The sequence below is a fragment of the Muntiacus reevesi genome, chromosome 11 (assembly GCF_963930625.1).
Source record: "Muntiacus reevesi chromosome 11, mMunRee1.1, whole genome shotgun sequence".
Taxonomy (NCBI): domain Eukaryota; kingdom Metazoa; phylum Chordata; class Mammalia; order Artiodactyla; family Cervidae; genus Muntiacus; species Muntiacus reevesi.
Window position 1 is genome coordinate 24,108,600 of NC_089259.1, and position 17,434 is coordinate 24,126,033.

General features: G+C 39.3%; 1 protein-coding gene across 7 annotated transcripts in view; it reads right to left on the reverse strand.

Moving 5' to 3' along the window:
- NBEA (neurobeachin) overlaps positions 1 to 17,434 on the reverse strand; it is a 652,386-nt gene that overhangs the window by 35,720 nt on the left and 599,232 nt on the right. For all 7 annotated transcript variants that reach the window (XM_065901711.1, XM_065901709.1, XM_065901706.1 and 4 more), the window contains one exon: positions 4,485 to 4,652. In XM_065901711.1, the coding sequence (XP_065757783.1) occupies positions 4,485 to 4,652 (168 nt within the window). The remainder of the gene's footprint in view (positions 1 to 4,484; positions 4,653 to 17,434) is intronic.

The window sequence follows — 17,434 nt, forward strand, 5'->3', positions numbered from 1 at the left end:
GCCTCTTACATTTTAAAGAATCATTTTGGGAGTAAGAAGAATATCATCTGTAAAAATAAGTAAGGGACTTCCCTGGTCGGCTAGTGATTAAGACTCCATGCTTCCAGTGCAGGGGGCACGGGTTCAACCCCTGGTCTGGCAACTAGGATCACACATGCTGCAGTGTCACAGCAAGCAAAACAAAACAAAACCCTAAGTAAATATTCTGTTATTTTAAAATTCCTAGAGAATTTTTTTTTCAAAACAGACTTGCTTGAGCCCTCTTCCTGGATGTTCTGAGATACCCTTGGGATGGAGGCAAAGAGGATGGGGAGGATGGAGCCAGAAGACAGTGGAGGACAGGGAAGCCTGGCGTGCCTCTGTCCATGGGGTCGCAAGGAGTCGGACATGACTTAGCGACTGAACAGGAGCACAGTGCTTCGTACGCTGTGATGCCTCCAACCAGTCCCCAGGGGACTTCCTTCCATTCCGGTTTACTAGGCTGGGCGGGGGCGCTGCTGAGCGCAGAGTCTGAAGTTCTAACAAGCTCCCAGGTGATGCTGATGCTAATACTGATCCTGTGGGTCTATGGACCACATTCAAGTAGTAAGGAGTTAGAAAACCATGGGACCAGATACAAACCAGAATAGCCTGTTTCTCATGTAGGTCACAGGATTAAGTTTCTCGGCCATCATGTGGGGAGTAAAAACATAAAGTAAATCATATAATTTTATTAACATGAAAAAGTAAATATGAAAAACACTCATTATCATGCTTGAAAAATACTGCTTAAATAGTCAAATGAGTTCATCTATGAAAAAAAAGTGTCTAGAAGATTATGATAAAAGCTCAGGCTTAAGACAATTTAAATAATACCTAATATCCCATAGATCTAGTGTTTACATGTTATGAGGAGCATGGTACCCAAACTGTTCTGTCATGTTTCTGCCCAGAGGCTGTCATGATAAAGTTTATTATCAATTACTGCTTTACAAGTATAAAATAAGTTAAGCTGTCATATTTTTCTCAGCCAGAGATCCTAAGCTGTCAAAGAACGTCAATTTTAAATCTGACAGAGAGAAGAAAATTATCTGTTATTCTGACCTCTAATTTCTTGACATTTTAATGCTATAATTGCTGTGGTTAGTGCTGCTTCATGATTTCACCTGTCAAGGAAGAATGAATCAATAACCTTAAGACATTTTTCGAATTTTAGCTCTAACTTCAAAGTTCTAGGTAGACTGTGAGATGTGTATATATATATATATATATACACACACACACATGCATGTATATATATATATCTTTTCTATTCTCCTTTACAAAAGGGACATATGTAGATTTTTATATATCAAATTTCTCCTTTAAATCAGCATTTGTTAAGGGATTAAAAATTAGCTTCTTTAGACTAGTTGGAGCTTAGTATAAGATAACTACCACCTTCCTTTTGTTTTATCTTTGTGAAATAGAGTGATTTCACATTAAAAAATACTAAGATAAACTTTATCAAATAAAAGGAATGCACTGAACTCAATAAAAGGCTCAAGGTTTTGAACACTACTTTTCCCCAAAGCCTATGATCATTTAGGTATAAAGCAACTCTCTCAAATTACAGCAGCATAGAGCAGACCTCCTGGAACTCAATGTTGATGTTTTGATGGAAGGCAGTGTGCCTTGCAGAAAGCCTCCTCACTGCATAGGGGCAAAAATGACCACCAGATAAAGACTATACTATACTCTGTTCCACTTATCCACAGGTTTCTTTCTTGTGACAATAGATGCTAGATGCTTTTATGCTGGCAAACACATGTTTGGTATTATTCCGTCTTTATGGAGAAAGCAATGGAAGTGGAAGGACATTAAATGACTTGGCCACATTAGAAAGCTCACAGGATTCAGGCAGGTTCTCATCTTTGCAGTTTCTTAAATATTAAATACAGAACTTATTTTGTGGAAATATGTTAGTTGTGGAGTAAAGGAGGTGAGCACGGGGAATGTGGAGAGGGACAATTAACTCCTATTCCTTGCAAGGTCATTTCATCTGTCATATCTACAATGTACTAAGTGCTTCCCTAGTGGTCTTAAAGAGATAAAGCTATCTTGAGTTGACCCAGGGCCACTGGGTAGGACGTGCTTCCCAGGTGCTTAGTGAGTAAACAATCTGCCTGCCAATGCTGGAGACATAGGAGACATGGGTTTGATCTCTAAGTCCAGGAGGATCCCCTGAAGGAGGGCATGGCAACCCACTCCAGTAATCTTGTCTGGAAAATCCCATGGGCAGAGAAGCCTGGTGGGCTCAAAAGAGTTGGACATGACTTAGCATCTAAACCACCAAACACTGGGTGGGTCAGGGCCAGCGCTCTGCTGGTCTGTGCGTGAGCCCATGCTGGCTGGCGGAAGTAAGGTAACAGTGTTCCAAGTGCATGCTGTCTCATATAGCATTTTGAGAACCGACAGAAGAGCTTTTGGGTGAGAGAGGCGGGTGAGGGGCTTAGGTAGGGAGCACATACATGGCACTGAGTGACGCTGGGAGCTTCTCTGATGGAACCTCAGTGTTCAGCAATTATGCCCTCACACTGGGAAAGCTGGAACCCCTTCCCAACAGTTTTTTTTTTTTTTTTATATTATTCTCTTTCATGTAATGTTTCATGGAGATTTTCTACAGTTTGACAATTACATATGGCCTTGTTTTTTTTTTTTTAAACTGTCCAAAGCAATGGTGTGTTACTTTGTAGTAGCAGGTATTTTTATAGAATTCAAGTAATAAACACTATATCCACATTAAAAAAGTCTCAATCCTAATTTCATTTCCTTTTCATTCTCTCATTTATCTCTTTGTCCTCATTTAAATATGCTCAGTCACTCAGTTGTGTCTGACTTTTTTCGACCCTATGGACTGGGGCCCGCTAGGCTCCTCTCTGTCCACGGGATTTTAATAGCGAGAATATTGGAGAGGTGTGCCATTTCCTTCTTCAGTTTAAGTTGGAAAGATCAGCTATTTTCAGTCAGTTTTAAGGCTGCTGTGTATTTTCATTATGCACAATATGCTTAAAATATTTTTATTTTGCTCAAGATGATCAACTTGCAACTTGAGGACAGCATATTATAATGGGTAAAAATGTACACTAAGACATTCAGGAGCAAAAATGTTTATGATATTGAAAAGTCAATAAACAATTTGGAGCTGGTCTTGCTGCAAAAGGATAAGCTACTCCAATTCTTTTCTCTTTTTTTTCTGATTCTAAAGGTACTGATTCTGAAAAGAGAATATAGTGGTAAGGCATTTACAGCACTGAGTATGTGGTTAAGCACTGAGTATATTGTTAAGAGAATAATTAAGCTCAGAATTAGAACTCCCCGTTGTGAACAAACTAATCAGATTATTTTGTAGACAAAATCCCTTATTTCACCAACAAATGTTCAAGTATCTGACTCTTTTGTCACTCATCCCTTCTCTGTCCCTATCTCTTTCTTCCAGCTTCAGGCAATAATTCCATTTCCTTGGGCATACAACATGGTAGAACACTACACCTAATAATATGCTTGCAACGTGTTCTCCAAATATTTAGCCCGAGGGCTCAATGATCAAGGATCATGAGACTCTTCCCTTCCCTTTCCTCTTCTCTGCTTGAAGCCATACAAATAGAGTCATTTTGTCTTTAGAGAAGTCTATAAGAAATAACTTTATGAATGCAAATTTTTCTTTTAGAGCTTTATTTCCCAAATCTATGAGTTTTCCACCTCTAAAATTAAAAAATAAAAAAATAAAAAAGCATCCTAGTGACTGGAAATGTAGAAATGATTGCTTGTTTTGCATAGAGCAGATGGCAGATATCTGGTAGAATGGAAGACTGAGATACAGCTTCCTTGAAGCAAGACTCATCGAGCAGCTGTTGCATCTTCACTCTTTTCACCTATCTGAAATAATTTTGTGCAACGTGCAAGTGATTTAAATAATATATTTTATGAATATTTTCATAAAAATACTTATACACAAACTATAGCATATAATTCCCAACTGTTAGCTATAAAATTTCAGGGTGAGAAAGTGCAGGAATAACATACTATAATCTCATCTATTTTACTGTTGCATTTTTTGAGTATTCTGTCTAGCAGGCTGTAGTTCTGCTTTCATTAAAAAAATAGGTACTGGCAGGTTATTTTAATGCAAACTATTCATATTTAAATATCCAATGAGGTTTCATTAATTTATAACACATAAGGCATTAAGCATTTCAATGAAGATGCTGAAATAAAACAAATAAAAGAGGGATACTAAAGTGCACTGTATATGTCTGCATTTCAGAAAGGAACTACATGGTATTTGTGGTACCATTACTTGTTTTTGACATACAACACTCACTTTTCCACATTTGTCAAGAACTTGAAATCTATGTTTCATAAAATTTACATTGGAAGGGGATTTATGCAGGTGGAGATGGAGAGCCAAGTCTGTGTTGAAGTGATGGCAGAAAGTTTCAGAATATATCCAACTTATTACCTACCTCCCTCAGCACAGGGTCAGTGATACTGTCCAGGTTCACAGAGCCTTCATAGGTTAGGTAGTGAAAAACATTCAGAGCTCGAACTGCTTCTGGTCCTCTCTGCTTGTATCCAAATACAAGGTCAATCCACTGATGGAGCTGGCAAGAAACAAATTCACTTTCCAGGGCCTGGAATCAGTCAAGAAAGAGATAAAGAGACCATGAAAATTTAGTAAATCTCCATTCTTCTTGGCTTGAAATATTCTCTATAAATAAGTAGAATTTGTTCTTTGCCCTCCTGTATTTCACTTGTTTGTGTCAGACCTATTCTTAGAAATGACAAAGTACAACCTCTAATAAAACACAGACCTAAAAGAAAATTTTCTTTTTAACTATTAAATGTACTCTTGACTTAACTGAATATGTGATGTGAATTTTAACATTAAATAGATTTTTAAAAAAAGACACATTCATGTTTAAAAGGAATTTGAAATGCCTGTTTTAATGCCATTCATAATAATTTCATTTTTAAACATTAGTTTCAAAGTAAACAATTTCATTAGAAACTTTGATATATATTTACTTTCCTGCCCAAAGTCTTCAAATTTGCCTCTAACACTACTAAAAGGGAATGGCCTTCTGCTATGAGTTAACTCTGCTATTATACTGTTTAGGAACCTCTCAGTAATTTTAGGTATTTGCTAGCCAGTGGGAAATGAATGCAAATTACTGAGAGTCAGGGACTATAAGAAATTTTCAGAAAGAGTCATGAAAAAAAAGAGGCCTTTTCATTTCCTGAGAAGCCACCATGAGTGTCATTCATAGAGGTAGCCTGGCCGGTAGGCGCGGAGCCCTGGTCGCAGCCGTGGTGGAGCAGTGGCCAGCACAGTGCGGCTCACCGTGCCTCTCACCTCCTGCCCTCACTCGTCATCAACTTCTCACTGATTTGAAGGGCACACCGATTTCAGCAACATGAGGAAAAAGCTGTAGCACTACCTTCTTAAATTTCAACTATGCAAAGCCATAGAAAACAATTTTTGCAATTACAGCTGTAACTGAATATGTGAATGAAGTCATTCGTTGGCTGCATGCCCCCTGATTTCGAAGGCGTTGAAACCAGCTTGGAATTCAATTAATAAATGGTTTCTTAAATTAGCCCTTTGATAATTATATTTCATTTTTTAATCTAAAAATTATCTGAATGATACTTCTCAACTTTTCCTGTGATCATATTTTAAAAAATAGTTTTACTTATTTATTTATTCATTTTTGGCTGTGCTGGGTCTTTGTTGCTGTGTAGGCTTTTCTCCAGTTGCAGTGAGGGGTGCTGCTCCCTAGCTATGATGAGTGGACTTCTCACTGTGGTGGCTTCTCTTGCTGCCAAGCACGGGCTCTAGGGCGTGTGGGCTCAGCACTTGCGGCTCCCGGGCTCTAGAGCACAGGTTCGGTAGGTGTGGTGCACGGGCTTAGTTGCTCTGCAGCATCTGGGATCGTCTTGGATCAGGATCGAACCTGTATCTCCTGCATTGGCAGGTGGATCCTTGATCACTTTTAACTAGTAACTTATTCCCATCAAACTCCAATTTTATTTACTTCAAAAATTTTGGTATTTTGTTTATACCAGTGATTATGAATGTTTCTCATTCAGAAATATAAACAGATTTTTTAAAAGGATAGCTTTCATACTAAAACTAAACTGAATTTCTATTCTCTGTATCTCACTGGACAAAACAGTTCGGACTAGAGAACAAGGGATGAAAATACAAAACAGACATTGGTTAAAATCCCATATTGATTATGTCTATCATATTGGTTTGGTCAATTTGTATAAATGAGAAGTCACTAATTATTCAGTGCACGTGCAATAAATGGAAGGATGAAAAAACAACAACAAATAAATGGAAGTTCATTATAGAGTAGCTATTGCACAAGTCTGTTCATTGGAAGTCAAACAGAAGTGAAATTCTTTAAAGGAAGATCTTACCAACACAATTACATAATTAGCTCAGCAGTAACCATTTCAAATCAATCTTGTAGAGACTACTAAACATATTTGGAAGAAAGGGTCAATGAAATTTACTGCATTTGAATAAAACAATTACTGAACTAAATGCCTAATGCAATTATGAGGGTTGAAAGCAATGATCACTGTTTCCTAATTTGAGTTTTAAAACATTTATTTAGTATCTCCAACCGCTACTTTCATTTTCCCCTGCCATGGGCAATGCTATAAAGTTTTTAATGTTTCTCCTTTTGTTTGCATATGTTTTTATAAAACATTATTCACGTAATTTTTTTTTACCTTTTTTTTTTTAAACATACACATTTTTTTGGTGTGTATTTCTGACTCACAAAAATGGAGTGGGGTTATAGACTTCATTGTTTCTTACTTTCTTCACTTAGCCTTGTTTTTTAGGATCTAGCTGTGTGGCCAGGCATAGCTAATCCACTGCTTTCAGGGGCTACTCAGAACTTCCCCAGCAGTGAGCACCAGACTGCCTCCAATGTGCCATGACACAATGCTCTGTGACGAATGTCCACTCCTGCATCCCTGTCTGACTCTTTATGAGAATATCTTTGGGACTCATAACCTGGAGTAAGACTGATACATCCCTGTACTAGATGTGCATAAACTGAGTCTGAGTCATTAGTGTAGACTGGCTGTTTCTGTCTCCACTCCCTCAAGCAGTGCATGAAGGTGTGTCTACATGGCCACACCCCCACTGACAACTGGTATCGTCCAGGTGCTTAATATTAGCCTGTGTTACAGATACAAAAGAGTATCTCACTGCTGTGCTGTTGTAATTTGTTTTCCTCTGATTACTGAGGGGTTTGACATGTTTTTAATATGCTGTTGGTTATTTGGGTTTCCTCTTCAGTACATTTTCTGTTCATGCCTTTTGCCCATTCTTTCATGAAAGTTCCTGTCTTTATGTGTTTTTTTTGCAGAAATTCTTTATATATTTCAGGTGGTAGTTTATATATTTCAGGTAGTTGGCATCAAATTTTGCAATGCATTCTCCCAAAGGTCACATGTCTATTAACTTTATCCATGTTGCTCTTTGTTGAATAGAAACTCTTAATTTTGAAGCAACAAAATTTTTTTCTTTACGTTTATGATCTTGGGATTTTATTTTAAAGTAATGAAGACAACTTTCTAGACTCTGATATGTCAGCTGTGTTATAGTTACGGTTTTACTTTTCATATGCAGGCATGCATGCTAAGTTGCTTCAGTCATGTCCAACTCTGCAACCCTATGGATTGCAGCCTGCCAGGCTCCTCTGTACATGAAATTCTCCAGGCAAGAATATTGGAGTGGGTAGACGTGTCCTCCTCCAGGGGATCTTCTCAACCCAGGGACTGAACCCGTGTCTCTTACATCTACCTGAATTGGCAGGTGGGTTCTTTATCACTAAAGTCGCCTGGGAAGCCCTACTTTTCACATACTGGCCTTTAATCTATCTAGAGTCCAATTTCACTATATGTGGCATTAGATCAGTTCAGTTCAGTTGCTCAGTAGTGTCCAACTCTTTGCAACCCCATGGACTGCAGCACGCCAGGCTTCCTGGTACATCACCAACTCCCAGAGCTTGCTCAAACTCATGTCCATCGAGTCGGTGATGTCATCCAACCATCTCATCCTCTACTGTCCCCTTTTCCTCCTGCCTTCAATCTTTTCCAGCATCAGGGTCTTTCCCAATGAGTCAGTTCTTTGCATCTGGGGGTCAAAGTATTGGAGTTTCAGTGTCAGCAGGAGTCCTTCCAATGAATATCCAGGACTGATTTCCTTTAGGATGGACTGGTTGGATCTCCTTGCAGTCCAAGGGGCTCTCAAGAGTCTTCTCCAACACCACAGTTCAAAAGCATCAATTCTTTGGCACTCAGCTTTCTTTATAGTCTAACTCTCACATCCATACAGGACTACTAGAAAAATCATAGCTTCAGACTAGACGGATCTTTGTTGGCAAAGTAATGTCTCTGCTTTTTAATATGCTGTAGAGATCCAGTATAATTTTTGTTACTATAGTAAGTCAGTTTTTCCAAAACCGTCTAGTAAACAAACACACCTTTCTTAAGCAATGTCCGCTTTCATCTTTAGTGCTTGTATATTTGAAACAAAGATATAAAGCTTTTATTGTTTACAGTTAATATAATATTCTTCCTATTAATAAAAAAAGCAATACAACCCTTCTTCCCTCTCTACCTTCCTTCTTTTTGCTTTTTCCCTCTTCTATCTATCATCTACCCACCTATGTTCCTACCTGTTATCTATCTGTCTAGACATGTGTGTGTCTCCAGCTCTTTGATCCTTTCAGTTCTACTGTTATCTTACTTTATCTTTATTTCTTAGATATCTTAGTATCTGGTAGATTCATCCTTTTAAGAGCCAACTCAGCTATTTGTGGACCTTTATTCCTTCCTGTGGGCTTGCTTCCCTGGTGGCTCAGTGGTAAAGAATACACCTGCCAATGCAGGGAACCTGGGTTCAATCCCTGGTTGTGAAGATCCCCTGGAGAAGGAAATGGTGATCCACTCCATTATTCTTGCCTGGGAAACCCTACAGACAGAAGGAGCCTGGAGGGCTACTTCCATGGGGTAACAAAAGAGTCAGACATGACTTAGTGACTGCTGCTGCTGCTGCTACGTCGCTTCAACATCCGACTCTGTGTGACCCCATAGATGGCCCACCAGGCTCCCCCATCCCTGGGATTCTCCAGGCAAGAACACTGGAGTGGGTTGCCATTTCCTTCTCCAATTCATGAAAGTGAAAAGTGAAAGTGAAGTCGCTCAGTCGTGTCTGACTCTTCACGACCCCATGGACTGCAGACCAGCAGGCTCCTCCGTCCATAGGATTTTCCAGGCAAGAGTACTGGAGTGGGCTGCCATTGCCTTCTCCCGGACTTAGTGACTAAGCAACAACAATTCTTTCCTGCGACTTTCACAATAAGTGTATAGATACATCAAAATAATTTTGATTGGGATTATGATAAATGTATAGGTTAATCTGAGAAAACTGATATTAGGTTTTCCCATCCATGGTCTCAGAATATCTCTTTATTTAAACAGATCGCTTTATTAGATATAAAAATTAACATTTTCTCTATAAAGTGTGGTATCCCAAGGATGAAAAAACAGAAAAAATAAACCCAAAGAGGGCCTTGGAATGCAGGAATGGAAAAAACAAGACCCTTACCATCCATCCCTCCCTCATCTTGTTAACTATTAATGAATTTCAAGTCCTCCTGAGCAGTATAACCTGTCTCCCCTCCTACCCCATCAGTTCAGTTCAGTTCAGTCGCTCAGTCATGTCCGACTCTTTGTGACCTCATGAACTGCAGCACGCCAGGCCTCCCTGTCCATCACCCTGCCCCACAGGGAGAAAGTATTTGCCTTACTCTTCCCCCACCCAGTATACATGCCTCATACAATCAGCAAATGATCCTCAAGACCCCTATCCTGCTCCTTGTGCCCTGGCTCTAAAGATGGACTAAGGACACCTGTTCAACGTTGGCTCTCCCCTGAGCCGGCTGGCTGCTCTAGTAGCATCTCCCACTTTAGTGAACTTTATTTCCCTCTCATTCTGTCTCGTGTCTGGAAATTCTTTTCCAACCCGCGCATGGACCATGACATAAAGGACATGGGTAACCCTGGTTAAGTTAATTCCCAGGAAGTTCGTAAATTTTGATACAACTGTAACATTTTAAAAATTATATTTTAAACTCAGTTATAGATGACATAGAAAAATGATATTGATGTCTATAAGTTGATCATGTTCCTGGTGACTCTTACTAGTTAACGTCTTTATTTTTCTTATGGAAGTGTTCTCAACTTTGAGAACTATATTAGACAACAGTTGTGACATGGGATATCACTGTCTTTTCTCTGATCTTAAAAGAGTCAATGTACACACACACACATTTAATATAGATTTAGAATTACTGGGCTATTAGATTACTATTACTTAGTGATACTATTACCCATAGTTTTCATACTTATATCCATACATGAATCAGTCCTATTTATTTTTTCCTTTCCTTCCCTTTAACTACTTTGGAATCAGGATCACAGGAGTCTCATAAAATGAGCTGAATGGCTTGTTATGTTTTCTAGAATAATCTGCCTAAGAAAGCAATTCTTTACCTCTTAAAAATTTGGTAGAATTCACCTATAAAATAATATGGATTTGGATATTCCAGGGGCTGGAAAGATTTACTATTTAAATTTCTTTAAGGTTTGTAAGGTCTTCTTGTGCCAATTTTGACATTTGGTATTTTTCCTGATATTTATTCATTCCATCTCAGTTTTCAAACTTACTAGTTCATGGCTCTCTACAAAAATCTTTAATTACATTAAAAAAATTCTATGCCTGTACTTACTTACCCTAATCTATTCTATATATTAGATAGTAGAGTGAATTAGTAAACAAACAATAAAAACTAATTTTGCCTCAGGTTTTTTTTTTGGGGGGGGTTATAAAATTAAATGACAAAGGAATAATCAGCTAACAGATTAAACAGATAGTCTTATAGACTGTCTTGCTAATCACTGTAGGAAAAAGAAAAGAAAATCCAGTCAAAGCATTTAAAAGCTAAATTTGGTTCTATATCAAATGCATATCTAAGAACTGAATTTTAGATATCACATAATTGAAGCATAAAGACCTATCTAAAGTTGAAGCCTGACAGTGAGACAGTATTAATCTGTTAGTAAATATATGCTGTATCTACTTATTTGTCCTCTTTAGAACTGTGTTTTCATGCATGAACCCATTTTGGACTTTGAAACAAGATTTTATTGCAAACACAATTGAAAAGCAGAAAGAAATACTTGATTACTGAGCTATTAGGGTTATAATGGTCTTAATAGCTTGTTTCACCCTCTTCCTGCATATCTAAAAGCAGAAGCAATTGCTTTAAGCCCAGATAAACCAATTCCCAATCCATAATTCTACCCTGGGGATCTAAGAGGAAGGAAATAAAGAGTGAGATTTGAACCAGAGAGGATATCTCTTAGATGAATAATAGTTACCTAATTCTAATTTTCATATTGTCCCGTGGGTATTAGATTGCAGAGAATTCTTTCTCTGGCAGGTTTAGGACAAAGCAGCTCAGAAACTTAGGAAAAAGGAAATGAGGCTAGTGGAATTAACTGTGAGGAGAGAATGTTATTTTCTATTTAAGAATATCGAATTTCTATTTCTTCTTCTAGACTAGAAGAGGAACATTTCCAAGCCCTTTCTCTTGTCTCAAAAATCTGCTTCTGATGCTGGAAAATCTAACCAAACAGAGTTGCATATATTCTCGTGGACAATGACAAATTCATATTGCTACTTCTTCTGTAGTGTCTATACTGGCTTGTCTTCGTGATTAAATTAAAGTTATAGTAATGACCTAGTGAAAGATTTATTTATTTATTTTTTGGCTGCACCATGCAGCTTGCAGGATCTTAGTTCAGAAACCAGGGACTGTAATTATTTTAAATAAACATAACATCTGTTGTTCACTTGCTAAATCATGTCCAAGTCTTTGCAACTCCATGGACTGCTGCACTCCAGGCTTCCCTGTCCTTCATTATCTCCCAGAGTTTGCTCAAATTCATGTCCATTGAGTCAGTGATGCTATCTAACAATCTCATCCTCTGCCACCCCCTTCTCCTTTTGCCTTCAATACTTCCTAGCATCAGGGTCTTTTCCAATGAGTCAGGTCTTTGCATCAGGTGACCAAAGTATTGGAACTTCAGAATCAGTCCTTCCAATGAATATTCAGGATTGATATCCTTTAGGATTGACTGGTTTGATCTCCATGATGTCCAAGGGACTCTCAAGTCTTCTCCTACACCACAATTTGAAAGCATCAGTTCTTCAGCACTCAGCCTTCTTTATGATCCAACTTTCACATTTGTAGATGACTTCTGGAAAAACCATAGCTTTGACGATATGGACCTCTATTGGCAAAGTGATGTCTCTACTTTTTAATATGCTGTCTAGCTTTGTCATAGCTCTCCTTCCAAGGAGCAACTGTTTTTTAGTTTCATGGCTGCAGTTACCTTTGGCAGTGATTTTGAAGCCCAAGAAAACAAACTTTGCCACTGTTTCCACTTTTCTTCCTTCCATTTGACATGAAGTGGTAAGTTTGTTTTAAATGTTTATTTTGGAGGGCTTAAATTATTCTCTTACTTGATTGCTTTCTGGGTGTATAATGCATTGCATTATTTTCCATTCCTGCTAGCACTGTCCTAGTCTGAGCTCTCACTGCTCTCCACATGGGCTACTGTCAGCCTTTGACCTCCTCCTCCATTCCAGGTCCTGCATCCTGCTGGTGGAACAGATTTCTGAAACTATCAGCTCTTACTGTCATCCTTGATTTCAAATCTTCTAAGGCTCCTCCTAGCAAAACACATTCAGTGTAAACTTTACCTGACCCCTAAGACCTTTCAAACCTTGATCCCACCCTCTCCCACTATTTCTTCAGGCTTCTAGACACAAATCCTCGGCTCCAGCAGCATAATTTACAGCCCTGGGCACATAGCAGCTGGTATGACCTCTGAACTTCTGTTGATCCTTTCCCCTTAACATGAAAGCAGTTCATCCTGCTGCTGCTTTTTCAAGTCCGAGACATCCTCACTCAAGTACAATGTCTGTTTTCTGAGTTCTCCACCTCAGTCTATGAAGTCTTATATGAATTTTTATGACACTTATCATGAGTACCCTCTTGTTTAATGTAGTAAATAATGTACACAAATTTACTTGTGAAAATCAATTTGCATATAAATTGTAAAGTGCTAGACAAAGGAATGGGGTTATTACTGATTAACACTTAATTGTTTCAAAGAGGCCACACTACATCCTCAATTAGAATCTAAGCATTTGGAATGTAGAGACTGTATCTAAAGCTTCTATTCCATTTCCTATAGCTCCTAACTCAGCATTAAATAATAAATATTTACTGGGTGACTATTTAAACTATGGGAAAGATGTGTTGGTCACAAAAAGAAGGAAGGAGTGTCAGGAAGTGAGGGTGAGTGGGAAATTCATTCATTCATTCATTCAACAAATACTGACAGATGATCTGTGATGTGCCAGACACTACTGCAGATCTTAGGATTCGAGTCAAAATCCTTGGCAGAGAGAAAGAGACTGACCAAGCCCAAGATTATTAGTGAGTTGGAGAGTATGTCGAGAGGTGATAAATGTTAAGGGAAAAAGAAAGTCAAGAGATACGTATGCATGGGAAGCGGATTCTGATTTAGAGCAGGTAGTCACAGAAAGTGTCCTCGAGTTTGTGACAATTAAGGACTACAAGAAGGAAGTGAACTGTAAGGGCATCTGAAGGAAGAAGATCTCAAACGGGGGGGGGGGACCATTCATTCACTCATCATTTATTCATTCCATATGGAGCACCTCTTATGCACCAGGAAGTGTCCCCAGGGAGACTTTGATAAACAAGGCAAGATCTCTGACCTCCAGCACATCCCACTGAAATGCAAATAATCAAAGTGAGCCCCGTCCCAACCTACAGGCCACCTACTGCATGCTAGGCGCCAGCCTTGGAGGATATACAGATGGATAAATAAAGGCATGTACTTAAAAAAGACCACAATTTGGTAGAAGATAAACATGTTGACTTGGGCTTTTCCTGACGCTCAAATTTCTGTTAAAACTGATAGGCACTAACCACCCTCCCCCATTCTCCCCTTCCCCCATCCTAGAAAAAAGCACCAAAATGCAGTGGCTGTCTCTTTGCTGCTCTAGCCATCATGAGTCTGTACACCTGGCCTCCAACCTTTCTTTATCTGACTCTGTGGGACTAGAGAAATCTGGAGGAAAATGGCCACTGCGAGGAAGTTGCAGAGGGAAACTGTTGTCTCTAACTTAAAAATTCTCTGGAGCTGATCAGCTTCTTACTACCCTCACGGCCACCACGCCAGCCCAAGTCACTACCCCCTCTCCCAGGACCTCCTAACAGGTGTGATGAAGCTACCCTGTGCCTCAACAGTTCATCCCCAGAACTGCAGCCTGAGAGATACTTTTGGAACACAGGTAAAATCTGACATCCACTTCCATATTTCTGATCCCTTTGCTTTGCACTACTTCTTTTTTTCCACAGTACTGATCACCTGCGAAAATACCAGATACTTCTTATTAATTTCTGTTTATCACCCATCTCTCTTTGGTCAAGAGGAAGCTCGATGAGGGCAGAGATCTCTCTCTGTTCACTGTTACTATACCCCAAACATGCAAAATAGCACCTGGAGCTTTCGTAGTTACCTGCTGGCTGAGCACTGACTGAGCCTGTGTGTTTCCTCGTGTGAGTTCCTAGCCAGAGGGTGAGCTTCTGAATGGCCACTGCCTCTGCTGCTCACGCTTGTATCTCCAGAGCCCAGGGCAGTGTGAAGACTGGGGTCAATGAAGGGATCCCTCTACTTTACTCTAGCCTGATTTAGAGTACGATTCATGACCACATCTTCTCTGTGTTTTCCATCCTTGTTCAGAACTGGCTCTCAACAAAGGTTACATGACCCGCAAATCCCCAGTTTCAGAGATAAGGATGCTCCGAGGGATAAGGATACCCTATTCGTCCAGAGTGTCCTGGCTAACAAGTGGCAGGGTGGGCGCTCACACACAATATAACTATCACAATGGTGCTGGTTTAGTCACTAAATCATGTCCGACTCTTTGCAACCCATGGACTGTAGGTTCTACTAGGCTCCTCTGTTCATGGCGTTTCCCAGGCAAGAATACTGGAGTGGGTTACCATTCCTTTCTCCAGGGGATCTTTTGACCCAGGGATTGAGCCTGGGTGTCCTGCATTGCAGGCAGATTCTTAACTGACTGAGCCACTAGGGAAGCCCTATCTATTTTTCAAGACTGCCAGTAATTCTTATGTTATGTTATTTGCTAAACTTCATTTCGAGCAAGGTACAATATACCCTAAATGCCGATCTTCACCTATTACAAAAGACACTTTGTAAAGGATGTGACACATGCAAAGGAAAACGCCATGGCATTGCGCTCTTTGCCTCAGTGCACCGGCCTGCTCTGCAAACAGAACCTGGATCGCGCTGAGTGGCGGGCTGGGGAGGTCAGCAGTGCACATCCATGGAAGCCCTTCTTCTAAGACAAAGTTTAAGAAAGGGCAGATTATGATTGATGAACCCAGCATTAGGGTAATGTTATCAGAGATACTTTCTATTTCTGCCCTTTGTGAGGAGGTCAGATTATAATCATGTTAGAACTGAATGCAGTGCTTTATTAATGTTTCATGAGTGTGTCGGTTGCAATCAGCCTAGCTTCATGTGGATAAATTAAACCGATTCTTGATGTATGAACTCCATGCACTGAGAATTTATTGAAATGCCTACTCAGAGTGTCTCTATGACTCTTCCAGGTTTGCTAATGAAGCCAAATTTTGAATGTCACAGTTCTTCAGTGAAACACAAAGCTTGTCACCGTATTTACAAAATATAAACAACTGCAATCAATTATAACTAAAAAAATGGACTAAAAGAAATATATCATTAAAAAATCCAAATACTGCTTCATTTAAAAAAAATAAGAAAAGGAAATAAAGCTGTCAGGATGTAAAGACTTCTACAAATGCATCAAATGCCTTTTTAATTGCTGGCATAGAATAATGAAACTGATCATTTATAATCAATGATATCTCTTTTTACAACATTATTTTTGTCTACTTTGCCTTGAAGTTGTTAACAACAGCCTGATTGAAGACGGAGGGAATGCTCCTTTGTATGAATGCAGAATATTAATCCACACAAGAGCTGAAGGCCTTTTGTGGTACTGTGAGTGTCATTTCTTTGGGCTATATGACATTTTCATTTTTTACCTGAGGCTCATTACAAAGAACTCCTTCAAATCACTGAAGATAATCCCAGTCCAAGTTATAAATATACTAAAGCACATTTTCTCTAAACCCATTTCATAAGTACTAAATCCTGCATGAGCTTCAGAGCCAGTATAAAGATAGAAACTTTTAATGTTACAAAATAATACTAAAAAATGAATGTTGTATTCATAGAATTCATGGAAAACTCATGAAACTTTAAATACTTCTATATTTTACATTACCACCCAGGCTTTATATATTATAGAAAGATTCATAAAGCAAATATTTCTTCAGCAAAAAAGAAGAGAGGTAAATAGCTGGTTACGTTTTCCAGTTTTAACACAGATGACTATTTCTTCATAGTATCAGTATGATCATTTCCCATCAGTATGATGGGAAAATGGACCAGAAGTTGGAGCAAAGGAGATTATGAACAGGATGCTGTGAAGGAAAACATCAATTTAAAGAAAAGCAGTACAGGAGACCCTGAGACAGGACAGCAGTTGTTAGACACACCAGCTACCCTTGGAAGGTGTCTTTTTGATAGCTCTGATGCATTAAGAATCTCCCCAGAGGCAGCAGGCTTGCGTCTGGCCTTTGGCTCAATTCCGACACACCAGGAATGGCGGCCACAGACGCAGAATCTTGCTGATGCGTGTGGGGGCTTTCCCTCTCCACCCTTCAAGGAAAGCCCACGTAAAGCAGACCCAAAGAATAACCCTTCTCAGGCCACCTATTACGTGCTGGCTAGGCACCTCCTATACAGGACTGATTCAGCCTGGCACTGCCTGCTCGTGCCTCCGGGAACCCAGATGCAGGCAGCTTGACTTCCCCAAATGAGCAGAATTTTGTGTAAAGTCTTTCATTCTATGGAGAATAGGTTTAGTTCACAAGCCTTATGAAATTCATTAATGCTTAAAAGATACCAAGAACTGCTTTTGAATAGAGAAAAAATATGGTGCTTTGCTTCTTTCATTTCTTCAAGAAACCGAGTTGGAACTTATTGTGTGCTCAGTTTTATTTGCTTCTTTGTGACACTACGAACTGTAGCCCGGCAGGCTCCTCTGTCCATGGGATTCTCCAGGCAAGAATACTGGAGTGGGTTGTCATTTCCTCCTCCAGGGGAT